At 46.9% G+C, this 22,762-nt stretch overlaps 1 protein-coding gene across 1 annotated transcript in view; it reads left to right on the forward strand.

Moving 5' to 3' along the window:
* The window catches only part of hsf4 (heat shock transcription factor 4), a 68,994-nt gene that overhangs the window by 30,366 nt on the left and 15,866 nt on the right, over window positions 1-22,762 (forward strand). Inside the window, exons 3-9 of the mRNA XM_085991175.1 lie at window positions 2,071-2,198; window positions 4,282-4,406; window positions 8,777-8,852; window positions 14,697-14,761; window positions 16,887-16,986; window positions 17,536-17,669; window positions 20,046-20,261. Coding sequence (XP_085847301.1) covers window positions 2,071-2,198; window positions 4,282-4,406; window positions 8,777-8,852; window positions 14,697-14,761; window positions 16,887-16,986; window positions 17,536-17,669; window positions 20,046-20,261 — 844 coding nt within the window. The remainder of the gene's footprint in view (window positions 1-2,070; window positions 2,199-4,281; window positions 4,407-8,776; window positions 8,853-14,696; window positions 14,762-16,886; window positions 16,987-17,535; window positions 17,670-20,045; window positions 20,262-22,762) is intronic.

Here is a 22,762-nt window from a genome sequence, read left to right on the forward strand (position 1 = left end):
TTCTCCAATTGTTTCTCAAGATTTCAAAGTTGTTCACTCTTCCAAACCTTTGCACTCTTTAGTGGCCGAGCTTTTTTCTTTCACTTCACGATTTAGATTTCTTTGACACACGTCAAACTAAGCTTCAGTTCTCTTTCAGGTGCGCTGCTTTACTGGTCCATCTTCATATCCTCACATCTGTTTTTTTCGTTCTAGCTAGCTACTCCTTCAGGTCCACCTGGCTAGATTTCGGTTCCTCTTCCGGGCCTTACTGGCCGGCCTTCAGCTTTGATTAACAAGCCTTCATGCCATTCCAATTGACCGTGAGAGCTGATTTCTGGTCAATCTTTAGCTACTGTGCCAACACAAGCAGCATTAATTTCTTCTGGGTGACTTTCCCCTCAATGTGAACATTGTGCAATGGATGTGTTTCATGCCATATTCAGGGCAAGTAAGGATGTGTTTCTCTCACCTTGAGCTAAAGATGTGGTGGGCCTGACAATGTAACTTCTCTTGGTGGCTGGGTGACTTTTTTTTTTAGTTTAGGTCCAATACTTCTTAGAGTGAATAGAATATTTTCAGGCCTTTGGAATCCAAGTTAATTATTAAAAAACACCTCCTTCCACCTCTGTAATATCACCTGCCTCTGCCCCTTTCTCAGCCCATCTGCTGCCGAAACTCTCATCCTTGCCTTTCTCAGCTCCGGACCCGACTACTCCAAAGCTCTCCTGGTCGACCTCCCATCCTCCATGCTCTGCAAACTTCAGCTCATCCCAAACTCTGTTGCCCCTATCCTATCCTGCACCAAATCCCACTCACCTATCACAACTTTCCATACTGATCTACATTGGTCCTCCAGTTTAAAATTTTCATCATCGTGTTTAAATCCCTCCATGGCCTCGCCCTTTCCTATTTCTGTGATCTCCTCCGGCCCTACAACCCTCCCCCCACCCCAAAGACACATGTCTGCCCATTGTAGAGACAGCTGTGTGTACTGGAGATCTATGTCCATTAGTTGCACACAAACCTGTGTACAGGAGATCCATGTCATCTGTTACCTAGACCGTTGCAATGGAGAAATCTGACTGCTGTGTATATACAGTGTTGACTATTTGACTGAAAATGTATAAAGTGATGGTCCAAAACTGGAATACTGTTGAAAAATCTTGCGTACATGTAGCCTAACATTGATCTCTCAGAGAACTGGAATAGTTGCGTTGTGCTAGTCTGTTAAAATATAGCCTTTCTCTAGTAATTATTGATGTCGGAACTAGAAAATCCCTCTCGCCAGAATACCAAGGCCAAGCTATTCTCCTGCCCTGGCGAGGCTGCAAACAAAGCAACTTGCCAGCTTGAAATTAGTGACCATGCTCCCTCCATCAGAAAACCTTCAGTGTATTCACCTTCAATCTTCAATCATTCATTCAATATATTTGAAATCTACTCCCACGACCAATACTTCAGTTTATTTATCCTTCCATTTTCAAAGCTGGATAGGCTTGTCTCTCCATCCTTCATTTTCTCTCTTTCTGTTTTCCTGTTATACCTGATCCTTTGTTGTCCTGTTGCAGTTCTTCCTATACTCCATTGGCCAGGTCTCCATTTACATTAAAAATGTATTTTGCAAAAAGTTAATTTGGGTAAATTCAAACAAAGCTTGTGTAGCTGCAGTTTAATTTTGAAACATGTTTTTCCATATTGGCTCACTTAAAAAATAAACCATTTCCCATTCGCTAATAATTGTTGGGGAATAATTGTTGGGGTAATCTCCATCAGTCTAAGGTGATCCACTGGTTAAGCTCCATAGTGTGGTAGTCAGCAGGTTCAGGCCATTGATTCTCCACACAATGTCGTGATCTTAGAGTCAGATAGGGTTAAGTTGAGGTCAGGTGATTCTTAACTGTTAGAAGATTAGAATCATTAGGCGGGGCATATTCCAGTATGCCGTCGTAGCAACTGATTACAAACTGGCAAAGGCTGGAGCAGAGTGATTGCCAGTCCTCTCCGATCGCACCTAACAAAGCTATCTAGAGACTCCGAGCTATCCAATTCAAGAGAAGTTTCATTTCTCCCTTTCTTGTGTTTGTCCAGATGGCTTCCGGAAGGTGGTGAACATTGAGCAAAGTGGTTTGGTGAAGCCAGAACGAGATGACACTGAATTCCAGCACCTGTATTTCCTGCGGGGCCAGGAGCACCTGCTGGAACACATCAAGAGAAAGGTGGGACTTTCCACTTGCTCTCTCACAAAATAGAAAGACTTGGGGTCAGATTCACACTGGGCCAGCATTAGACTTGTACGCTGCTACAGGAGGGGCTACACAAGGAGAGTTCTTCAAAATGATAGGTGAAGGAACTGGAACCTGGGTTTGAACTGATCTTGGGGTGAAGGGAAGAAAATTTTACTGCAGTTGTACTTGATGTGAGTCCACAGAACTAGCCTAGCAATAATTTTACACCAGTTGGGGGCCTTACACAGAAAGCCATGAGGATGACGGGTGTGGCCAATGGAAATGGTACACCAGGTGCATGTGCAAGGGTGTTCTTGTGTAATTGGAGACTTGACACATAGATGGGGCAGGATGAAGGGAGTTCCACACTTCATTTAGCCAGTGCTTTACCTGATTGGAGGATATTTGATGCTGTCAGGGATGCAAAATGGGAAATGCTCCATTGATATTGCTCAGGTGCCAATCAGAAACATCTGATGGTTGTTTTGAATCAAAGTTTGCTATGTAAACAGGTTGAATGAATCTAGTTTAGCTTGGTCATGTACTAAGCCAATCAAATGTAGTCTATGATTGCACTGCAGTACCCAGTCCCTGTCAGGCAAAGGATACCTTTGTGCCCCCAGATTAAAAGGTTAATGTTCGAACACACTGCAACAAATCATCACCCTCAGCATTCCGAGCACACACCAGAGGCAAGTAACTGCCATCGAAATTGTTGCCGTGCTGGTGTTAGGCCAGGTTCCTCATTACCGGAATCAGCTCGGAAAATTATCCCCATCAGGCTCCTTATCAAGATTGCAAGGCCTCTTCAGAGACAGCAGATCTTTGTACTTTCTGAATGGGCTGGATTGCTACCTAGAGCCCAGAAGTGAATGGACAGTGTTTAACCCACTACACCACCTGACAGTGGCCAGTCATGCAGTGTGTTAGTGTAGTAATGCACTGGATCACAGCGGTGAGTTTACCACCTGATGAGTGGATCCCAGAAGTGAATGGACAGTGTTTAACCCACTACACTACCTGACAGTGGCCAGTCATGCAGTGAAATGCACTAGATTACAGTGATGATTTTACCACATGATGAATGTGGGATGTCAGTAGTGAAGGGCTGTGGGGATAGAATGCTGGAGTGCGTCTTGGGAAAGGTGCTGAGTGGCAGCAGTGCCCAGATGGAGGTGCTGGGAAGAAGTAGGGACCTGGGGAAGGTGCTGAGTGGACGTAGGGTCTGGGGAAGGTGCTGAGTGGTAGGTATGGCTCTGGTGGAGGTGCTGATTGATGGTAAAGGCCGGGGAACGTGCTTGGTGAGAGTAGGGCCCTCGGGGAGGTATTGCAGGGAGGTACTGAGTGGGGGTAGGGCCCAGGAGGCGGTGCTGAGTGGAATGTAGGGCCTTTCCCTCAGCTGCCCTCTCAGGTGGATGTAAAAGATTCCATGGTACTATTCGAAGAAGAGCAGGGGAGTTCTCCCAGTGTCCTGGGTAACATTTATCCCTCAACCAACATCTAAAACAGATGATACGGTCATTTATTTCATTGCTGTTTGTGGGACTTTGCAGTGTGCAACAGTGACATTAAAAGTACTTCATTGGCTGTAAAGCACTCTGGGATGCCCTGAGTGCGTGAAATGCAATGTATAAAAGCAAGTCTTCAACTGTGCTCCAGGAATAGTCAGCACCTCCAGCAGAAGAGGGGAGGATAGGGACAAGAGATTTTAAAAAAAAACTAGATTGAAGCATTTTGTTGATGAGGAAGGAGGCTGAGAAATAAAAACTACTTAAATGACAATTCTACTGACCAATGCTACTCCCGTATTCAAAATACACTCACTACAATTGAACAAACTTAAATGAAAATCTACAGTATGGTTTGTTAAAAAATGATAAAGAATTTGCAGAGAAAAGATGAAGAAAGAAGATTTTAAATTAAAAGCAGAATTTGATAGGCATTTCTCCTCATGCTGTGTCTACTGAATATTCTGTCACAGGGTTGCAGTCAGCTTTTGTGCATCAAATGTCTGCAGCTCCTTGGTTTAATGCAATGTCGCCATTAGCCCCATCTCCCGTTCCCTCATCCCTAGGTGTCAGTTGTGAAGAGCGAAGAGACCAAGATGCGTCAGGAAGATGTCAGCAAGCTGCTGTACGACATGCAGCTGATGCGAGGCCATCAAGAGAGCATGGACTGCCGACTGAAGGACATGAAACAGTCAGTACCTGTCTGTGGGGGCCTGAGGTGTCATTGAATTCAGCTGGATTGCAGCATAATAGAATAGAATCTGGTTAAATCCAGCTGTTGGGGGGAACTGGGTGGTAAAGTTAGCTCCGGGACCTGGGTTTGAACCCCGCTATATCACTCTGGCAAACGTAATGTTCCTACATGAAATGTGCCTGGGCAATTCCAACCCACTCCCAAATGAGTGGGATTCCACACCAAAAATGATCCTGAATTCAGCAGAATTTGGCACTAAATTACCAAGCCAATAAAAGTATCGATTGGAAAATGGTCAAATAGGGACTGGTCTTCTGAGGTCAAAATTAAAGTACAATTCTGGGGCAGTGTGGCGGGAGCTATTTCTTGCACCAAACCCATGCTGTACCTGATGGGGCGGTTGGGGGGGTGGAGGGGGGGAGCCTGGTCTGACAATGAGTGGAAAAGTGTTCTATTCCCCAGCAGTAACAGCCTTGATAAGCACAAAATTCGCTTCCTCTCTCCCAATTACTCCCAAAAACTGAAGCCCAGTGCAGGTCAAGAGTGGGGCTGGGTGTCGAGCCCAGTGTATCAGTTGTTATGTGATTTGTTATGTTACACAATGGCTGAAGGTACATGCTCTCGGTAAGACACTCTTTATTCTGGTTCTCGGTAAGACACTCTTTATTCTGGGTCTCGGTAAGACACTCTTTATTCTGGGTCTCGGTAAGACTCTCTGGCCTAGGGATGAGGCGCCAAGTTCGCCTGGGTGCAGATTTTTGCGCAGCGTTTGGAGCAGTAGCAATCGTCAGATATTCAGCCTCAGTGCCCCTAGAGGGAGACGGGGCACGGCTCGAGGTGCTCCACGTCCCTCTTAGGGCGCTGAAAGTGAATTTCGCAGCGCAACGTGCCACAGCAGCATGGCACGCTGCGGTACTGCAGGCCTTCCTCCCATTGTTAAGGGGGAGGGGCCTGCAGCAGCGCGAACCCCAATCGCGAGTGCTGGCAAAAGAGCCCGGCACCGTGGAGAAGTGCCGGGCTCTCGGGAAACAGCCGGCAATGCTGCGGGGGGGGAGATCTGGAGGCCGGGGACGGAGGTGCTGGCAGGCGGCCGCCGAAAAAACCGGCCGCCCCGCACCTCCACCTTAACTTGCACCTCTGCTGGCGCAGTAAGGCCCCGTGAACCGGGCGCGGGTAGTGAACGGCGCAACAGCGGTGTTGGCTACCAAATATCGCGATCGGGGCGTGAATGGGGCGCTGCGCACACCGATGACGTCATCGGTGGCGGCGCAGCGCAACAGGCTAACGCCACCATTAGCGCCCCTGCTGAATATCGCGGAAGGCGCAGCCAGTGGCGCTACATCCACTGGCTGCTCTTTAGGTGCTAACAGGTGGCGCTACTCACCCAATTTCTCCCCCTCTTTATTCTGGCTCTCGGTAAGACTATTCTGGCTCTCGGTAAGACTCTATTCTGCGTCTCGGTAAGACTCTTTATTCTGGGTCTCGGTAAGACTCTCTTTATTCTGGGTCTTGGTAAGACTCTCTCTATTCTGGGTCTCGGTAAGACTCTCTCTATTCTGGGTCTCGGTAAGACTCTCTCTATTCTGGGTCTCGGTAAGACTCTCTCTATTCTGGGTCTCGGTAAGACTCTCTCTATTCTGGGTCTCGGTAAGACTCTCTTTATTCTGGGTCACGGTAAGACTCTCTCTGTTCTGGGTGTCGGTAAGACTCTCTATTCTGGGTCTCGGTAAGACTCTATTCTGGGTCTCGGTAAGACTCTCTATTCTGGGTCACGGTAAGACTCTCTCTATTCTGGGTCACGGTAAGACTCTCTATTCTGGGTCACGGTAAGACTCTCTTTATTCTGGGTCTGGGTAAGACTCTATTCTGGGTCTCGGTAAGACTCTCTATTCTGGGTCTCGGTAAGACTCTCTCTGTTCTGGGTCTCAGTAAGACTCTCTTTATTCTGGGTCTCGGTAAGACTTTCTCTATTCTGGATCTCGGTAAGACTCTCTTTATTCTGGGTCTGGGTAAGACTCTCTATTCTGGGTCTCGGTAAGACTCTCTCTGTTCTGGGTCTCGGTAAGACTCTCTATTCTGGGTCTGGGTAAGACTCTTTATTCTGGGTCTGGGTAAGACTCTCTTTATTCTGGGTCTGGGTAAGACTCTCTTTATTCTGGGTCTCGGTAAGACTCTCTTTATTCTGGGTCTCGGTAAGACTCTCTTTATTCTGGGTCTCGGTAAGACTCTCTTTATTCTGGGTCTCGGTAAGACTCTATTCTGAGTCTCGGTAAGACTCTCTTTATTCTGGGTCTCGGTAAGACTCTCTTTGTTCTGGGTCTCGGTAAGATTCTCTTTGTTCTGGGTCTCGGTAAGACTCTCTATTCTGAGTCTCGGTAAGACTCTATTCTGGGTCTCGGTAAGACTCTCTCTATTCTGGGTCTTGGTAAGACTCTCTTTATTCTGGGTCTGGGTAAGACTCTATTCTGCGTCTCGGTAAGATTCTCTATTCTGGGTCTCGGTAAGACTCTCTATTCTGGGTCTCGGTAAGACTCTCTCTATTCTGGGTCTTGGTAAGACTCTCTTTATTCTGGGTCTGGGTAAGACTCTATTCTGCGTCTCGGTAAGACTCTCTATTCTGGGTCTCGGTAAGACTCTCTTTATTCTGGGTCTCGGTAAGACTCTCTATTCTGGGTCTCGGTAAGAATCTATTCTGGGTCACGGTAAGACTCTCTTTACTCTGCGTCTCGGTAAGACTCTCTATTCTGGGTCTCGGTAAGACTCTCTCTATTCTGGGTCTCGTTAAGACTCCTTTATTCTGGGTCTCGGTAAGACTCTCTCTATTCTGGGTCTCGGTAAGACTCTCTAATCTGGGTCTCGGTAAGACTCTCTTTATTCTGGGTCTCGGTAAGACTCCTTTATTCTGGGTCTCGGTAAGACTCTCTCTATTCTGGGTCTCGGTAAGACTCTCTCTATTCTGGGTCTCGGTAAGACTCTCTATTCTGGGTCTCGGTAAGACTCCTTTATTCTGGGTCTCGGTAAGACTCCTTTATTCTGGGTCTCGGTAAGACTCCCTTTATTCTGGGTCTCGGTAAGACTCCCTTTATTCTGGGTCTCGGTAAGACTCCTTTATTCTGGGTCTCGGTAAGACTCTTTATTCTGGGTCTCGGTAAGACTCTCTTTATTCTGGGTCTGGGTAAGACTCTCTTTATTCTGGGTCTCGGTAAGACTCTCTTTATTCTGGGTCTCGGTAAGACTCTCTTTATTCTGGGTCTCGGTAAGACTCTCTTTATTCTGGGTCTCGGTAAGACTCTATTCTGAGTCTCGGTAAGACTCTCTTTATTCTGGGTCTCGGTAAGACTCTCTTTGTTCTGGGTCTCGGTAAGATTCTCTTTGTTCTGGGTCTCGGTAAGACTCTCTATTCTGAGTCTCGGTAAGACTCTATTCTGGGTCTCGGTAAGACTCTCTCTATTCTGGGTCTTGGTAAGACTCTCTTTATTCTGGGTCTGGGTAAGACTCTATTCTGCGTCTCGGTAAGATTCTCTATTCTGGGTCTCGGTAAGACTCTCTATTCTGGGTCTCGGTAAGACTCTCTCTATTCTGGGTCTTGGTAAGACTCTCTTTATTCTGGGTCTGGGTAAGACTCTATTCTGCGTCTCGGTAAGACTCTCTATTCTGGGTCTCGGTAAGACTCTCTTTATTCTGGGTCTCGGTAAGACTCTCTATTCTGGGTCTCGGTAAGAATCTATTCTGGGTCACGGTAAGACTCTCTTTACTCTGCGTCTCGGTAAGACTCTCTATTCTGGGTCTCGGTAAGACTCTCTCTATTCTGGGTCTCGTTAAGACTCCTTTATTCTGGGTCTCGGTAAGACTCTCTCTATTCTGGGTCTCGGTAAGACTCTCTAATCTGGGTCTCGGTAAGACTCTCTTTATTCTGGGTCTCGGTAAGACTCCTTTATTCTGGGTCTCGGTAAGACTCTCTCTATTCTGGGTCTCGGTAAGACTCTCTCTATTCTGGGTCTCGGTAAGACTCTCTATTCTGGGTCTCGGTAAGACTCCTTTATTCTGGGTCTCGGTAAGACTCCTTTATTCTGGGTCTCGGTAAGACTCCCTTTATTCTGGGTCTCGGTAAGACTCCCTTTATTCTGGGTCTCGGTAAGACTCCTTTATTCTGGGTCTCGGTAAGACTCTTTATTCTGGGTCTCGGTAAGACTCTCTTTATTCGGGGTCTCGGTAAGACTCTCTATTTTGCGTCTCAGTAAGACTCTTTATTCTGGGTCTAGATAAGACTCTCTTTATTCTGGGTCTCGGTCAGACTCTCTCTATTCTGGGTCTCGGTAAGGGTGCCTTTACTACTGGCACCTGATTAACACTTTGTTTTTCTTCAGTCAGAATGAAGTTTTGTGGCGAGAGGTCGTGTCTCTTCGACAGAAGCATACCCAGCAACAGAAGGTGATCAATAAGGTGAGAGTTCCTGTTCAGGGTCAGACCTCTGCCTCCTCCTCTTTAAAGGATCCCTCAATCCTGTTGGTCTCCTTTGCCCTGCACTATCTAGGGCTGGGAGAATTTGTGGGGCACCTGCTCCCAGGTCCTCGAGAATTTAGCTCCAGAACCAAGCACAGGAGTTGCACAGAAGCAGTAATTTCCTCTGATGTTTTCCCTCAGCCCCGACAGAGTAATATGTGATTTGTGTTTTGTGCAGCCCTATAACAGTACAAGCAACTCTAGGAAGTCAGAGTAGGAAGTCTTCTAACACATCGTGTTCTGCTCCAACACTGCAACCCCTCACCCATTAACAGTGAGAAAATCCTGGCCTCCTCATGCACCTTTCAGTACTTAATTAAAAATCAGGCTGGCACAGTGGGCCGATGCACCATTGTCCACAACCAGGTAGTTCGAAGCCACAAGGGAAGGTGTAAAACAGAGGCCAGATGCTTCCCCACAGCAATGTTGATGGGTGAATCCTTCCTTCCCCAGAATACTAGCACACAACTTCAAATAGATACCTTCACTGTGACATTGGCAGAGGCCTGGGAGGCTGCCTGCCATTTAAAGTATAAAATTATGTATGCTGCAGGGGGGACTTTAAAGATTGTTTGAGGGTTGCGTATGTGCTTGGGGAGAGAGGCGACTGAGGGATTGTTTGAGGGATGAATGTGTGTTTGGGAAGAGAGGCGACTGAGGGATTGTTTGAGGGATGGATGTGCGTTTGGGAAGAGAGGCAACAGAAGGAGTGTTTGAGGGATGGATGTGTGTTTGGGGAGAGAGGAGAGTTCAAACCGGACGGTCTGCACCTGGGCAGGGCTGGAACCGATGTCCAGGGGTAGTGTTTGCTAGTGCTCTGGGGGAGGGTTTAAACTAAAATGGCAGGGTGTTGGGAACCTGAGCAGGGAGACAGACGAAAGGGAAACAAGGATAAAAGCAAAAGATAGGAAGGAGAAAAACAAATGTGGCAGTAAGAGAAATCAGCGGTTTAAATCAAACGTGGCCACAGTAAATAATAATTCTAATAGGTGTAAGAGCGTTAAAAAATAGAGGTAAACGAATATGATTTGGTTGGGATTACGGAAACGTGGCTCAAGGATGGCCAAGGCTAGGAACTCAACATCCAGGGGTATTCGATATTCAGGAAAGATAGGCAAAAAGGAAAGGGAGGTGAGGTAGCATTACTGGTTAAAGAAGGGATTAACACAATTGTAATGACGGATATTAGCTCTGATGATGTGGAATCTGTATGGGTAGAATTGAGAAATACTAAGGGGAAAAAAACATTAGTGGGAGTGGTATATAGACCTCCAAACAGTAAGGCGGAGGTTGGGGATGGCATTAAAAGGGAAATTAAAGAAGCGTGCAATAAGGGCACAGCAATCATCATGGGTGACTTTAATCTACATATAGATTGGGCTAACCAAATTAGTAACAATACTGTGGAGGAGGAATTCCTGGAGTGTTTACGGGATGGTTTCCTGGACCAATATGTCGAGGAACCAACCAGAGATCAGGCCATCTTAGACTGGGTATTATGTAATGAGAAAGGATTAATTAGCAATCTTGTTGTACGAGGCCCCTTGGGTCGGAGCGATCATAATATGATCGAATTCTTCATTAAGATGGAGAATGAAGTAGTTGACTCAGAGACTAGGGTCCTCAATTTAAATAAAGGAAACTACGATGGTCTGAGGAGCGATTTGGGTAGGATTGATTGGGGAATGACACTCAAAGGGTTGACGGTGGATAGGCAATGGCAAACATTCAAAGACTGAATGGATGAACTACAGAATTTGGTCATCCCAGTTTGGCATAAAAATAAAACAAAAAAGGTGACTCAACCGTGGCTAACAAGGGAAATTAGGGATAGCATAAGATCCAAGGAGAGGACATATAAATTGGCCAGAAAAAGCAATAATCCTGAGGATTGGGAGCAGTTTAGGATTCAACAAAGGAGGACAAAGGAATTAATTAAGGGGAAAATAGAATATGAGAGTAAGCTTGCAGAGAACATAAAAACTGACTGTAAAAGCTTTTATAGATATGTGAAGAAAAAAAGATTGGTGAAGTCAAGCGTAGTCAGAATCAGGGAAATTTAAATCAGGGAAACCCTTGCAGTCAGAATCAGGGAAATTTATAATGGGGAACAAAGAAATGGCAGACCAACTAAATACATATTTTGGTTCTGTCTTCACAAAGGAGGACACAAATAACCTCCCAGAGATGCAGGGGAACATAGGGTCTGATGAAAGGGTGGAACTGAAAGAAATCAGTATTTGTAGGGAAATGGTGTTAGGAAAATTGATGGGACTGAAGGCCGATAAATCCCCAGGGCCTGATAATCTACATCCTAGGGTATTTAAGGAAGTGGCCTTAGAAATAGTAGATGCATTGCTGGTCATCTTCCAGAACTCGATAGACTCTGGAACAGTACCCATGGATTGGAGGGTAGCTAATGTTACCCCACTATTCAAAAAAGGTGGTAGAGAAAAAGCGGGGAATTATAGACCGGTAAGCCTGACATCAGTAGTGGGGAAAATGCTAGAGTCCATTATAAAAGATGTAATAGCAGAGCACTTGGAAAGCAGTGACAGGATCGGACAAAGTCAACATGGATTTACAAAAGGTAAATCATGCTTGACTAATCTACTGGAATTTTTTGAGGATGTACCTGGTAAAATAGATAAGGGAGAACCAGTGGATGTGGTGTATTTGGACTTTCAGAAGGCTTTCGATAACGTCCCGCATAAGAGATTAGCGTGCAAAATTAAGGCACATGGGATTGGGGGCAAGGTATTGACTTGGGATAGAGAACTGGTTGGCGGACAGAAAGCAAATAGTTGGAATAAACGGGTCGTTTTCCGAGTGGCAGGCAGTGACTAGTGGGGTACCGCAAGGATCGGTCCTCGGACCCCAGCTGTTCACAATATATATTAATGATCTGGACGAGGGAATTGGATGTAATATCTCCAAATTTGCAGACGACACAAAGCTGGGTGGGAGGGTATGCTGTGAGGAGGATGTCGTGAAACTCCAGTACGATTTGGACAGGTTGGGTGATTGGGCAGAAACATGGCAAATGCACTATAATGTGGATAAATGTGAGGTTATCCACTTTGGTGGCAAAAACAGGAAGGCAGATTATTATTTGAATGGCAATAGATTGGGAGAAGGGGAAGTGCAAAGAGACCTGGGTGTCCTTGTGCACCAGTCGCTGAAGGTAAGCATGCAGGTGCAGCAGGTGGTTAAGAAGGCAAATGGTATGTTGGCCTTCGTAGGAAGAGGGTTCAAGTACAGGAACAAGGATGTCTTGCTGCAGTTGTACAGGGCCTTGGTGAGACCGCACCTTGAGTATTGTGTGCAGTTTTGGTCGCCTTATCTGAGGAAGGACGTTCTTGCCATGGAAGGAGTGCAGCGAAGATTCACCAGGCTGGGATGGCAGGGATGACGTATGAGGAGAGATTGTGTTGATTGGGCTTATACTCACTGGAGTTTAGAAGATTGAGAGGGGATCTCATCGAAACCTATAAAATTCTGTCAGGCCTGGACAGACTAGATGCAGGAAGGATGTTTCTGATGGCCGGGGAGTCCAGAACCAGGGTCATAGTCTAAGGATAAGGGGTAAGCCATTTAGGACTGAAATGAGGAGGAATTTCTTCACCCAGAGAGTGGTGAACCTGTGGAATTCTCTGCCACAGAGGGCGGTGGAGGCCAGTTCATTAAATATATTCAAGAAGGAGTTGGATATATTTCTTAAGGCTAAAGGGATCAAGGGATATGGGGAGAAAGCAGGGACAGGGTACTGAATTTGGATGATCAGCCATGATCTCATTGAATGGCGGAACAGGCTCAAAGGGCCGAATGGCCTACTCCTGCTCCTACCTTCTATGTTTCTATGAGACTGAGGGATTGTTTGAGGGATGGATGTATGTTTGGGGAGAGGCGACGGATTGTTTCAGGGATGGATGTGTGTTTGGGGAGAGGCGACTGAGGGAGTGTTTGAGGGATGGATGTGTGTTTGGGGAGAGGTGACTGAGGGATTGTTTGAGGGATGGATGTGTGTTTGGGGAGAGGTGACTGAGGGATTGTTTGAGGGATGGATGTGTGTTTGGGGAGAGGTGACTGAGGGATTGTTTGAGGGATGGATGTGTGTTTGGGGAGAGGCGACGGATTGTTTCAGGGATGGATGTGTGTTTGGGGAGAGGCGACTGAGGGATTGTTTCAGGGATGGATGTGTGTTTGGGGAGAGAGGCGACTGAGGGAGTGTTTGAGGGATGGATGTGTGTTTGGGGAGAGAGGCGACTGAGGGATTGTTTGAGGGATGGATGTGTGTTTGGTGAGAAAGGCGACTGAGGGATTGTTTGAGGGATGGATGTGTGTTTGGGGAGAGGCGACAGGGATTGTTTCAGGGATGGATGGATGTTTGGGGAGAGAGGCGACTGAGGGATTGTTTGAGGGATGGATGTGTGGGGAGGGAGTAGAGTGAGGGATTGTTTGAGGGATGGATGTGTGTTTGGGGAGAGAGGCGACTGAGGGATTGTTTGAGGGATGGATGTGTGTTTGGGGAGAGAGGCGACTGAGGGATTGTTTGAGGGATGGATGTGTGTTTGGGGAGGGAGTAGAGTGAGGGATTGTTTGAGGGATGGATGTGTGTTTGGGGAGAGAGGCGACAGGGATTGTTTCAGGGATGGATGTATGTTTGGGGAGAGAGGCGACTGAGGGATTGTTTGAGGGATGGATGTGTGTTTGGGGAGAGAGGCGACAGGGATTGTTTCAGGGATGGATGTATGTTTGGGGAGAGAGGCGACTGAGGGATTGTTTCAGGGATGGATGTATGTTTGGGGAGAGAGGCGACTGAGGGATTGTTTGAGGGATGGATGTGTGGGGAGGGAGTAGAGTGAGGGATTGTTTGAGGGATGGATGTGTGTTTGGGGAGAGAGGCGACTGAGGGATTGTTTGAGGGATGGATGTGTGTTTGGGGAGGGAGTAGAGTGAGGGATTGTTTGAGGGATGGATGTGTGTTTGGGGAGAGAGGCGACTGAGGGATTGCTTGAGGGATGGATGTGTGGGGAGGGAGTAGAGTGAGGGATTGTTTGAGGGATGGATGTGTGTTTGGGGAGGGAGTAGAGTGAGGGATTGTTTGAGGGATGGATGTATGTTTGGGGAGAGAGGCGACTGAGGGATTGTTTCAGGGATGGATGTATGTTTGGGGAGAGAGGCGACTGAGGGATTGTTTGAGGGATGGATGTGTGGGGAGGGAGTAGAGTGAGGGATTGTTTGAGGGATGGATGTGTGTTTGGGGAGAGAGGCGACTGAGGGATTGTTTGAGGGATGGATGTGTGTTTGGGGAGGGAGTAGAGTGAGGGATTGTTTGAGGGATGGATGTGTGTTTGGGGAGAGAGGCGACTGAGGGATTGCTTGAGGGATGGATGTGTGGGGAGGGAGTAGAGTGAGGGATTGTTTGAGGGATGGATGTGTGTTTGGGGAGGGAGTAGAGTGAGGGATTGTTTGAGGGATGGATGTGTAGTTGCAAAGGAAGTGATTTGGGGGTTAGCTGAGACATGGGTATGTGGTTGGGGTGAGAGCTGATTGAAGAATTGAAGATGGGTGTGTAGTTGGGAAGAGAAGTAACTGCAGGATTGATTGAGGGAGTGTGTGCTATGGGTGTGTGGCTAGAGGGTGAATTTGTACAGTTGACATTAGTCCTGTCCCAGTGATTAACATTAGATAGAGAAAATGACCAGTTGTTTGTGAGTGACCAGCCTGATAATGATATGCTGACTCACCGTGCTAACACCTGTCTCTGATCTCTGTTAACAGCTGATTCAGTTCCTGCTCAGCCAGCTCCAATCGAACCAAAACAGTATCGGGCTGAAGAGAAAGCTGTAAGTACTGAGAGCAGCAGAGTGTGACTGATCCCCATTCACCATCCAGGCTCCACTCTGAACGATCAGGTGACCTGTTACCATGTGAACGCTGAGTGAATAGGTTCAGAATGCTGAGTAAGATCTGATGACCCAGTTCATTCAGCACTCTGCTGCGGTGAGCAGATATCAGACCATGCTATACAATGAACCATGCCAACTCAGGCTCTATTGTTCTCGGGACTTAGGCCTGAGGCTAAGAGGAATATTTGTTTCCTATTGAATTCTGGAGCGTGGAGGAGGAAGATGCTGATCATTGAAATTCAGAACTTGAAAGTAACAAACTGATCATTTTTCTTTAATAGCATTTTGAAATGTTGATGTTTGAGAAGATATAAACTCCTAAAATGCCTGGGGCCATCCTGTAGAAACCAAGAGTGGCATGTGACATGTGGACAATCAATACAAACAATCTGCTGCTATACCACACAATAAACTCCTTCATACTTTGGGAATATCATCATTCACTGTGTGTGTCGCAACCAACTAGAAGCATCCAAAACATGACTAAAAATGGATTGAATGCGTCTATCTCCCTCCACATACATATCACAGTAGTAATTGTGTGTGTGTGTGTGTGTGTATATATGTGTGTGTAATATATATATAATAGATATATTATTAAAAGCAACAGAAGGTAGTGAACAATCTCAAGAATGCAGTCTACCGTCAGTATTCAAATGATGGTTATCAATTATACAAGCTTTATTCTTGCCGTTTCTGATATCACCTGTATCTCTAGATGGGATTACTGCATGTAACTAACTCTCCAGTATCCATTACACACACTCTCTCTCTCTCTACAGATCGAACTTGTATTTATCTCGTACCTTATCACATCTCCAGGATGTCCAAAAGCACTTTGCAACCAATGGTTTGCTTTTGAAGTGGTCATTGCTGTGTATATAATAGTAAACCTCTCGCACTATTTCTCGTGGTTAGTCGAGGATCTCGAGTGCAGGTTTTGATGTTTACTGCAGTCCTGCTGCAGCCTAAATGTGATGGCGCTTTTATTTTAATACAGCAAATTTACTAAAGCTGTAGCCCTGATTTTAACTCGGGCCAGGAACCTGGGTTTGGAGGCCGAAGCAGCCAGTGTACCATCCAGTGTGAGGCCCAGAGATTTCAACTCCTGGGCCTCATTTTCATGCCCGATCCTGACTCCCACCCAATGCTGGCGAGAATGATGTCACCGCCGGCTACATGTTTCAAAATTGGTTGGAGTGTCAGGCCGCTGCCGGGGACCCACAGAAATGGTCCCTGGCAAGGTTAGTAAGGAATTGGGGGATGGGATCGGAAAGCCTGCGATTGGGGGCAAGTGGGGTAGCTCGTGGCAGGGGAGGCCCATTGTATCCTTGTGGAGCCAGGAGGACTACTCCTGCTTCTCCTGGTCCGCAAGGAACCTTTACCTGGGCCTCCTATGGCCAGGATCCTGGCTGCCACTAGCTTTTACTGGCCGAACTGAGCATGTGCGGGCCGTGGTTAAAATGGCATACGCACCCCGATGACATCATTGGGATATGTCTTTGCCATTGAAATTAGGCCCTCTCTCCTCTGAGGTGGGCAGCCTTCCTGTGTTGCAAACCTCTGCGTTACTCCAATTCTGGCCCCTTGTGCATCCCTGAATTTATTTGCACCACCATTGGCAGCTGTGCCTTCAGCTGCCTTGGTCCAAACCTCTGGAATTCCCTCCCTAAACCCCTCTACCTCTCTCTCCTCCTTTTAAGATGCTGCTTAAAACCTACCTACCTGTCCTAATATCTCCTTGTGTGGCTCAGTGTCAAATTTTGTCTGATAATGCTCCTGTGAAGCGCCTTGGGACATTTTTCTACTTTAAAGGTGCTATATAAATGTAAGTAATTGTTGGGGGGAGGGGAGGTCATAGACATCCTGGAGCTGTGATAATCCTTTATTTAATTTGAACAGTTTTGAAGATCTCCCAAAAACATTAGCCTCCACGTAAACTGCATCACCTGGTTGTGCAGCTATCCAGACCGATCTCAATGTGATGTTCTGAAGGGTTTAGCTCTGTATCGGTACAAAACCCTGGGTTTGATCAATGTCGCTGACCCCTTTGTTCTTATAGACCTCTGATGTTGGATGACGGTAGTTCTGCTCCTCCTGTGCCTAAATACGGTCGACATCTATCAATAGAACCTCTTCAGGACCCATATTTCATTCAGTCAGTAAGTGAAGTGCCTGCTGGCATTAAGGCAACTCAATTATAAATACTGGTGGAGATTATACTGTTCGCCTCAGCATGATGGCTCCATTCAGTCTAGCAGGAAGGTGGGATAACAGTCAGGTTCTGTTATAATGGTAATCTTTTATAAGATATGATATACATACAGATCTCAGGTCCCTGATAGGCCTGTGAATCGGGGTGACTTTCCCCCCCCCGCCCCTTTCCTCTCCTGAAAGTGTTGATTCTTGCTGGAGTTTAGGTCTATGGGTACCAGAAGCCTTTTGGTACCTCACCCAAGTGTCCATTCTTCTTGTGTGAGCCTAGATAGTGAGTGTTGATGGACTATTTCACCACAAGCTACAGCACATCTAAGCCTAATTTTATACTAACCCAAGTTGCATGCAAGTGCACTTTCAAGCAGTATTCAGTTCCCCTTCTCTAATATTCAGATATACCTGCAGGTCTTGGTTAATTGGTGATAATGGTTTTACAAATATTAATGCTGTTTCATTGGTAATATTGTTGAATTGGTCGATTTCCTTACTTCCAGCCGTCCACAGAAGCCGCCTCCTGCTCCAATACCTACACTAACAGCCCTGTTCCTGGCGGGCCAATCATTTCCGATGTCACGGAGCTGCCCCCGCCCAGCGGTGCTACCATTCAGCCTGCAGCAGCGGAGCGGAGGTGAGTCAGTGGCACCATGGGCTCAATAAGACTTTGCACGTTCAGAGGAGGAGGGAAGTCACCTTCCCTCACACTGGCCACTTTGCTGCCACGGTGAAACAGGGGTACAGCAGCAGTGTGGGAAAACTTGTGTACACACTCAAACTGAATTCCATACAGTCCACGTGGTGCAAAATTAACTGACATGCAAGTTTGAAAAAAAAAAATCTTTTCTAGTTCTTAATGGAAGTCTATATATGAGAACTATACATAAGGTGTCGGCCTTGGCTCAATGGCAGCACTGTTGCCTCTGAATCATAAGGTTATGGGCACTCTTGCCTTTGAGTCAGAAGGTTGTGAGTTCAAGTCCTAGTTCAGAGACTTGAGCACATAAACCAGGCTGATACTTCAATACAGTACTGAGGGAGTGCTGCACTATCGGAGGTGACATCTTTCAGATGAGAGTTTAAACCGAGGTCCCATCTGCCCTCTCTGGTGGATGTCTGAGATCCCATGGCATTATTTGAAGAACAAGGAGGCTATCCCCGGTGTCCTAGCCAATATTTATCCCTCAACCAACACCTAAAACAGATTATCTGGTCATTATCACGTTGCTGTTTGTGGGAGCTTGCTATGCGCAAATTGGCTACCACGTTTCCTACAATATAACAGTGACTGCACTTCTAAAGTGTGTACAGTAAACTCTCGTTTAAATGGCACCTAATTATCCGGAATTCTCTAATAACCGGCAAATTTCAGGAGTAGGTTCAGGAACCCAAAGGTAAGTTTTACTGTATATTTGTGGCTGTGTAATCGGGGTTCTTGTACCTTTTGCCATGTAACCATGGCTCCTGCACCTCTGGTCGTGTAACCGGGTCCCCTGTACCTGTGGCCGTGTAATTGGGTCCCGTATACCTGTGGCCGTATAACCGGGGCTCCTATACCTGTGGCCATGTAACCGGGTCCCTTGTACCTGTGGCCGTGTAACCGGGTCCCCTGTACCTGTGGCCGTGTAACCGGGGCTCCAGTACCTGTGGCCGTGTAACCGGGGCTCCAGTACCTGTGGCCGTGTATCCGCGGCTCCTGGACCTGTGGCCGTGTAACCGGGGCTCCAGTACCTGTGGCCGTATAACCGGGGCTCCAGTACCTGTGGCCATGTAACAGGGACTCCTGGATCTGTGGCCGTGTAACCGCGGCTCCTGTACCTGTGGCCGTATAACTGGGGCTCCAGTACCTGTGGCCATGTAACAGGGACTCCTGGATCTGTGGCCGTGTAACCGGGGTTCCTGCATTTGTGGCCGTGTAACTGGGGTTCCTGCACCTGTGGCTGTGTAACGGGGCTCTCGTACCTTGGGCCATTGCCACGCCATGTCCCTTCTTCTGGTCTGAGGTCGGCCGATATATAAATTGCCTCGGTAGGTATACCTCTCCGTTATCCGGAATTTTTAATCAACCGCCCACCATCCCGGTCCCGTTGGTGCCGGATACGAAAGAGTTTACTGTAATTGGCTGTAAAGCGTTTTGGGATGTCCTGACGTCATGAAAGGTGCTGTATAAATGCAAGTCTTTCTTATAAAGAAAAAAGTTATAGTAATAAACTCTTATTTATTGCAGCTCCATGGAATATTAACAGCAGTTAAAACTTTACCTCAGTTACAGAATGTTCTAATTAATTCTGTCCCTGAGTCCGGTTAGTTCAGGAAACACTCTCAGGGAGTATAATTGTTCATGTGTACTGAAGTGTTTGTATTTGTGATTGAATACAGAAATGTTCCTACCCCAGTCAGCATAAAGCCGAGCAGCCCATCCCGACAGGGGGAGGGGCAGGAATGCATATTATCTCTAACACAATTGCTACTTTGCTTTTTTTTAAATGTAAGTTACATTAAAAGCTTGAATTTATATTCCTTTTTGCACCTTCTATGCCGTATACTTTATAATGAAAGAGCACAGAAACCTCTGAAGGAACATTCTAAAATTGCTTGGCAGTTTGTGTGCGATTGTGGTCACTCTCAGAGAGGTTCCAATTCTAGCTTTTTTGAAGGAGATTGGAGAGTGATCCTGGACTCTGAATTGAACTCCAAAGCTTTACTGCAAAAGCTTCAGGCTCTGTCTGAACATGGTGAAAATAGAATTTCTGTGGTTGCTGATTGTGATATCGCAATGGCATATGTCATATAACACAATTCACTCATTATGATGTGGTAATAGTCAGTTAAGAGGTGTTTGCTAATGAATAGCACCGAGTTACATGATTCAGTTGCTATATGGTGCTATGTGTCTATATTCTAGACTACAGTTACTTCACACTTCTGTACGACTGACTTAATAAGTGCAATGGTTCGTCCTAAGTTTAAGAGATCATCAACACTAATTTTCAATTGTCTCGATATATAGGGAGAAATGTCTGATGGTTATTAAGGAGGAGCCAGCCAGTCCAGGGGTTGGAGTCCAGGTCCAAGCTGACGCAATGGTTCCAGGGAACCCATGTGGTGCATGTCTGGAGCCACCTGTATTACCGGTATCAGTTGTGGAGTCTGTTCTGGAGGGCAGACCCACCTGCAACACGGTGCAGCACGCAGATAGGAGGGGGCGGATAGCTGCTTTAGAGAGGTGAGACTTCACACAAAGGTGAGAGTTCATACAGCAATGAGTGGAATGAAACAAAACTAAATGGCACAATGGGGTAACTGTCATAGTTTCTAGGGTGTCACAAGATTATTTCCAATGCAACGTGCAGTTTTATTACAGAACGCCAGTACAATGTATGAGTGACTGTTATTTTTAAAACACAAGAATGTGGTGTAAACAAGAACTTATGACTTTGTCTCAGAACAGAGCAGTCCATATTATTACACACATTTGATGCATTATCATACTGCAGTTCCATTCTGCTGTAAGGCATTTCTGAATCTGCACATGTTTTATGGAAGCATACATAATACCCATCAGCCCATCCCTTCCACCTCCTGCTGCTCCTGTGGGCTTAGTTTTTCAAGTTGTTGCCTGGCAACAACAACAACTTGTATTTATATAGCGCCTTTAATGTAGTAAAACGTCCCAAGGAGTTCACAGGAGTATTTTAAGACAAAAAATTTGACACCGAGCCGCATAAGGAGAAATTAGGGCAGGTGACCAAAAGCTTGGTCAAAGTGGTAGGTTTTAAGGAGGAAAGAGAGGTAGCGAGGTGGAGAGGTTTAGGCATGGAATTCCAGAGCTTATGGCCTAGGCAACAGAAGGCACGGCCACCAAAGGTTGAGCGATTATAATCAGGGATGCTCAAGAGGCCAGAATTAGAGGAGCATAGATATCTCGGGGGTGGAGGGGATTGTGGGGCTGGAGGAGATTACAGAGATAGGGAAGGGTGAGGCCATGGAGGGATTTGAAAACAAGGATGAGAATTTTGAAATCGAGGCGTTGCTTAACCAGGAGCTAATGTTGGTCAGCGAGCACAGGGGTGATAGGTGAACGGGACTTGGTGCGAGTTAGGACATGGACAGCTGAGTTTTGGATGACCTCAAGATTACGTAGGGTGGAATGTGGGAGGCCGGCCAGGAGTGCGTTGGAATAGTCAAGTCTAGAGGTAACAAAGGCATGGATGAGGGTTTCAGTAGCGGATGAGCTGAGGCAAGGGCGGAGACAGGCGATGTTACGGAGGTGGAAATAGGCGGTCTTAGTTATGCCGCGGATATGTGGTTGAATGCTCATTTCAGGGTCAAATATGACACCAAGGTTGCGAACAGTGTGGTTCAGCCTCAGACTCTGTCCAGGAGAGTAATGGAGTCAATGCTTAGGGAACGGAGTTTGTGACGGGGACCGAAAACAAGGGGCTGGATTTTCATTCAGCAGTCGGGAAGGAGGTGGGACTACAACTTTCGTGTTTTAGTCCAGCCTCCATCGACGTCCGGTCAATCCACGCGATTTTCCCTTGATTGACCTTGTTGAGCCCGCCCAGCGGGCTCAGCAGGCCAATTAAGGGCCACCCGGCAACAGGTGACGTCACAGATTTGAAATTTCATCTGTCAAGAGGTGTTGACCGATGAAATATCAGTGTTTCACAGCTGTTTGAAGCTGTCAAACACTGACGGTCTGACTTCTAACCTGAGTCCTTCTACGCAGACTCAGTTAGAACTCACACTGGCACTGAAAGCTGCAGGCTGTCACTTTTGACAGATCGCAGCCATTCTGCTTTCTGTGCCGGCTGAGTGATGGACTCCCGTTGCCTAGAGGAAGAAAGGCTGTTAAGGTAAGTGCAGGTAATTTAAACTTCTTTACACACTTTAGACACACCAAACACACATACCTTTGCACTCATGCACCCATCACTCACCTGAACACCGACATCGCGACCCCTCCAAGTCCTTCAACCCGACGGCCCGCCTGTTCTAACCTGGCGTGGTTTGGAGCCGTCGGGAATCCCATACGACACCCCTCAAAATAGGGATTAGGCTAAAAACTGCCTGTTAACAGGCAGTTAATTGGCACTAATCCCTTCCCGCCGTGGGTCCCAGTGCGGGGCGGGTACCCGCCTCCTTTGAAACTTACGTGGAGGCGGGTTTTGCGCGGGATGGTGTCGGGACCCCCGAATTCGGGATTTTAGCCCCCCGCACGCCTAAAAGCCCACCTCACGGCACACTGAAAATCTAGGCCAATGGCTTCGGTCTTCCCAATATTTAATTGGAGAAAATATCTGCTCATCCAGAACTGGATGTCGGACAAGCAGTCTGACAAATTAGAGACCGTGGAGGGGTCGAGAGAAGTGCTAGTGAGGTAGAGCTGGGTGTCATCAGCGTACATATGGAAACTGACGCTGTGTTTTTGGATGATGTCACCATGGGGCAACATGTAGATGACAAATAGGAGGGGGCCAAGGATAGATCCTTGGGAGGACACCAGAGGTAACGATGTGGGAGTGGGAAGAGAAGCTGTTGCAGGTGATTCTCTGGCTGCGATTAGATAGATAAGAATGGAACAAGGCGAGGACGGTCGCACCGAGCTGGACGATGGTGGAGAGGCATTGGAGAAGGATGGAGTTGTCAACCGTGTCAAAGGCTGCAGACAAGTCAAGAAGGACGAGGAGGGATAGTTTACCTTTGTCACAGTCACAAAGGATG

Source organism: Somniosus microcephalus, chromosome 6 (genome assembly GCF_052327205.1).
Source record: "Somniosus microcephalus isolate GS21.2 chromosome 6, FLI_Smic_1.0, whole genome shotgun sequence".
Classification (NCBI taxonomy): Eukaryota; Metazoa; Chordata; class Chondrichthyes; order Squaliformes; family Somniosidae; genus Somniosus; species Somniosus microcephalus.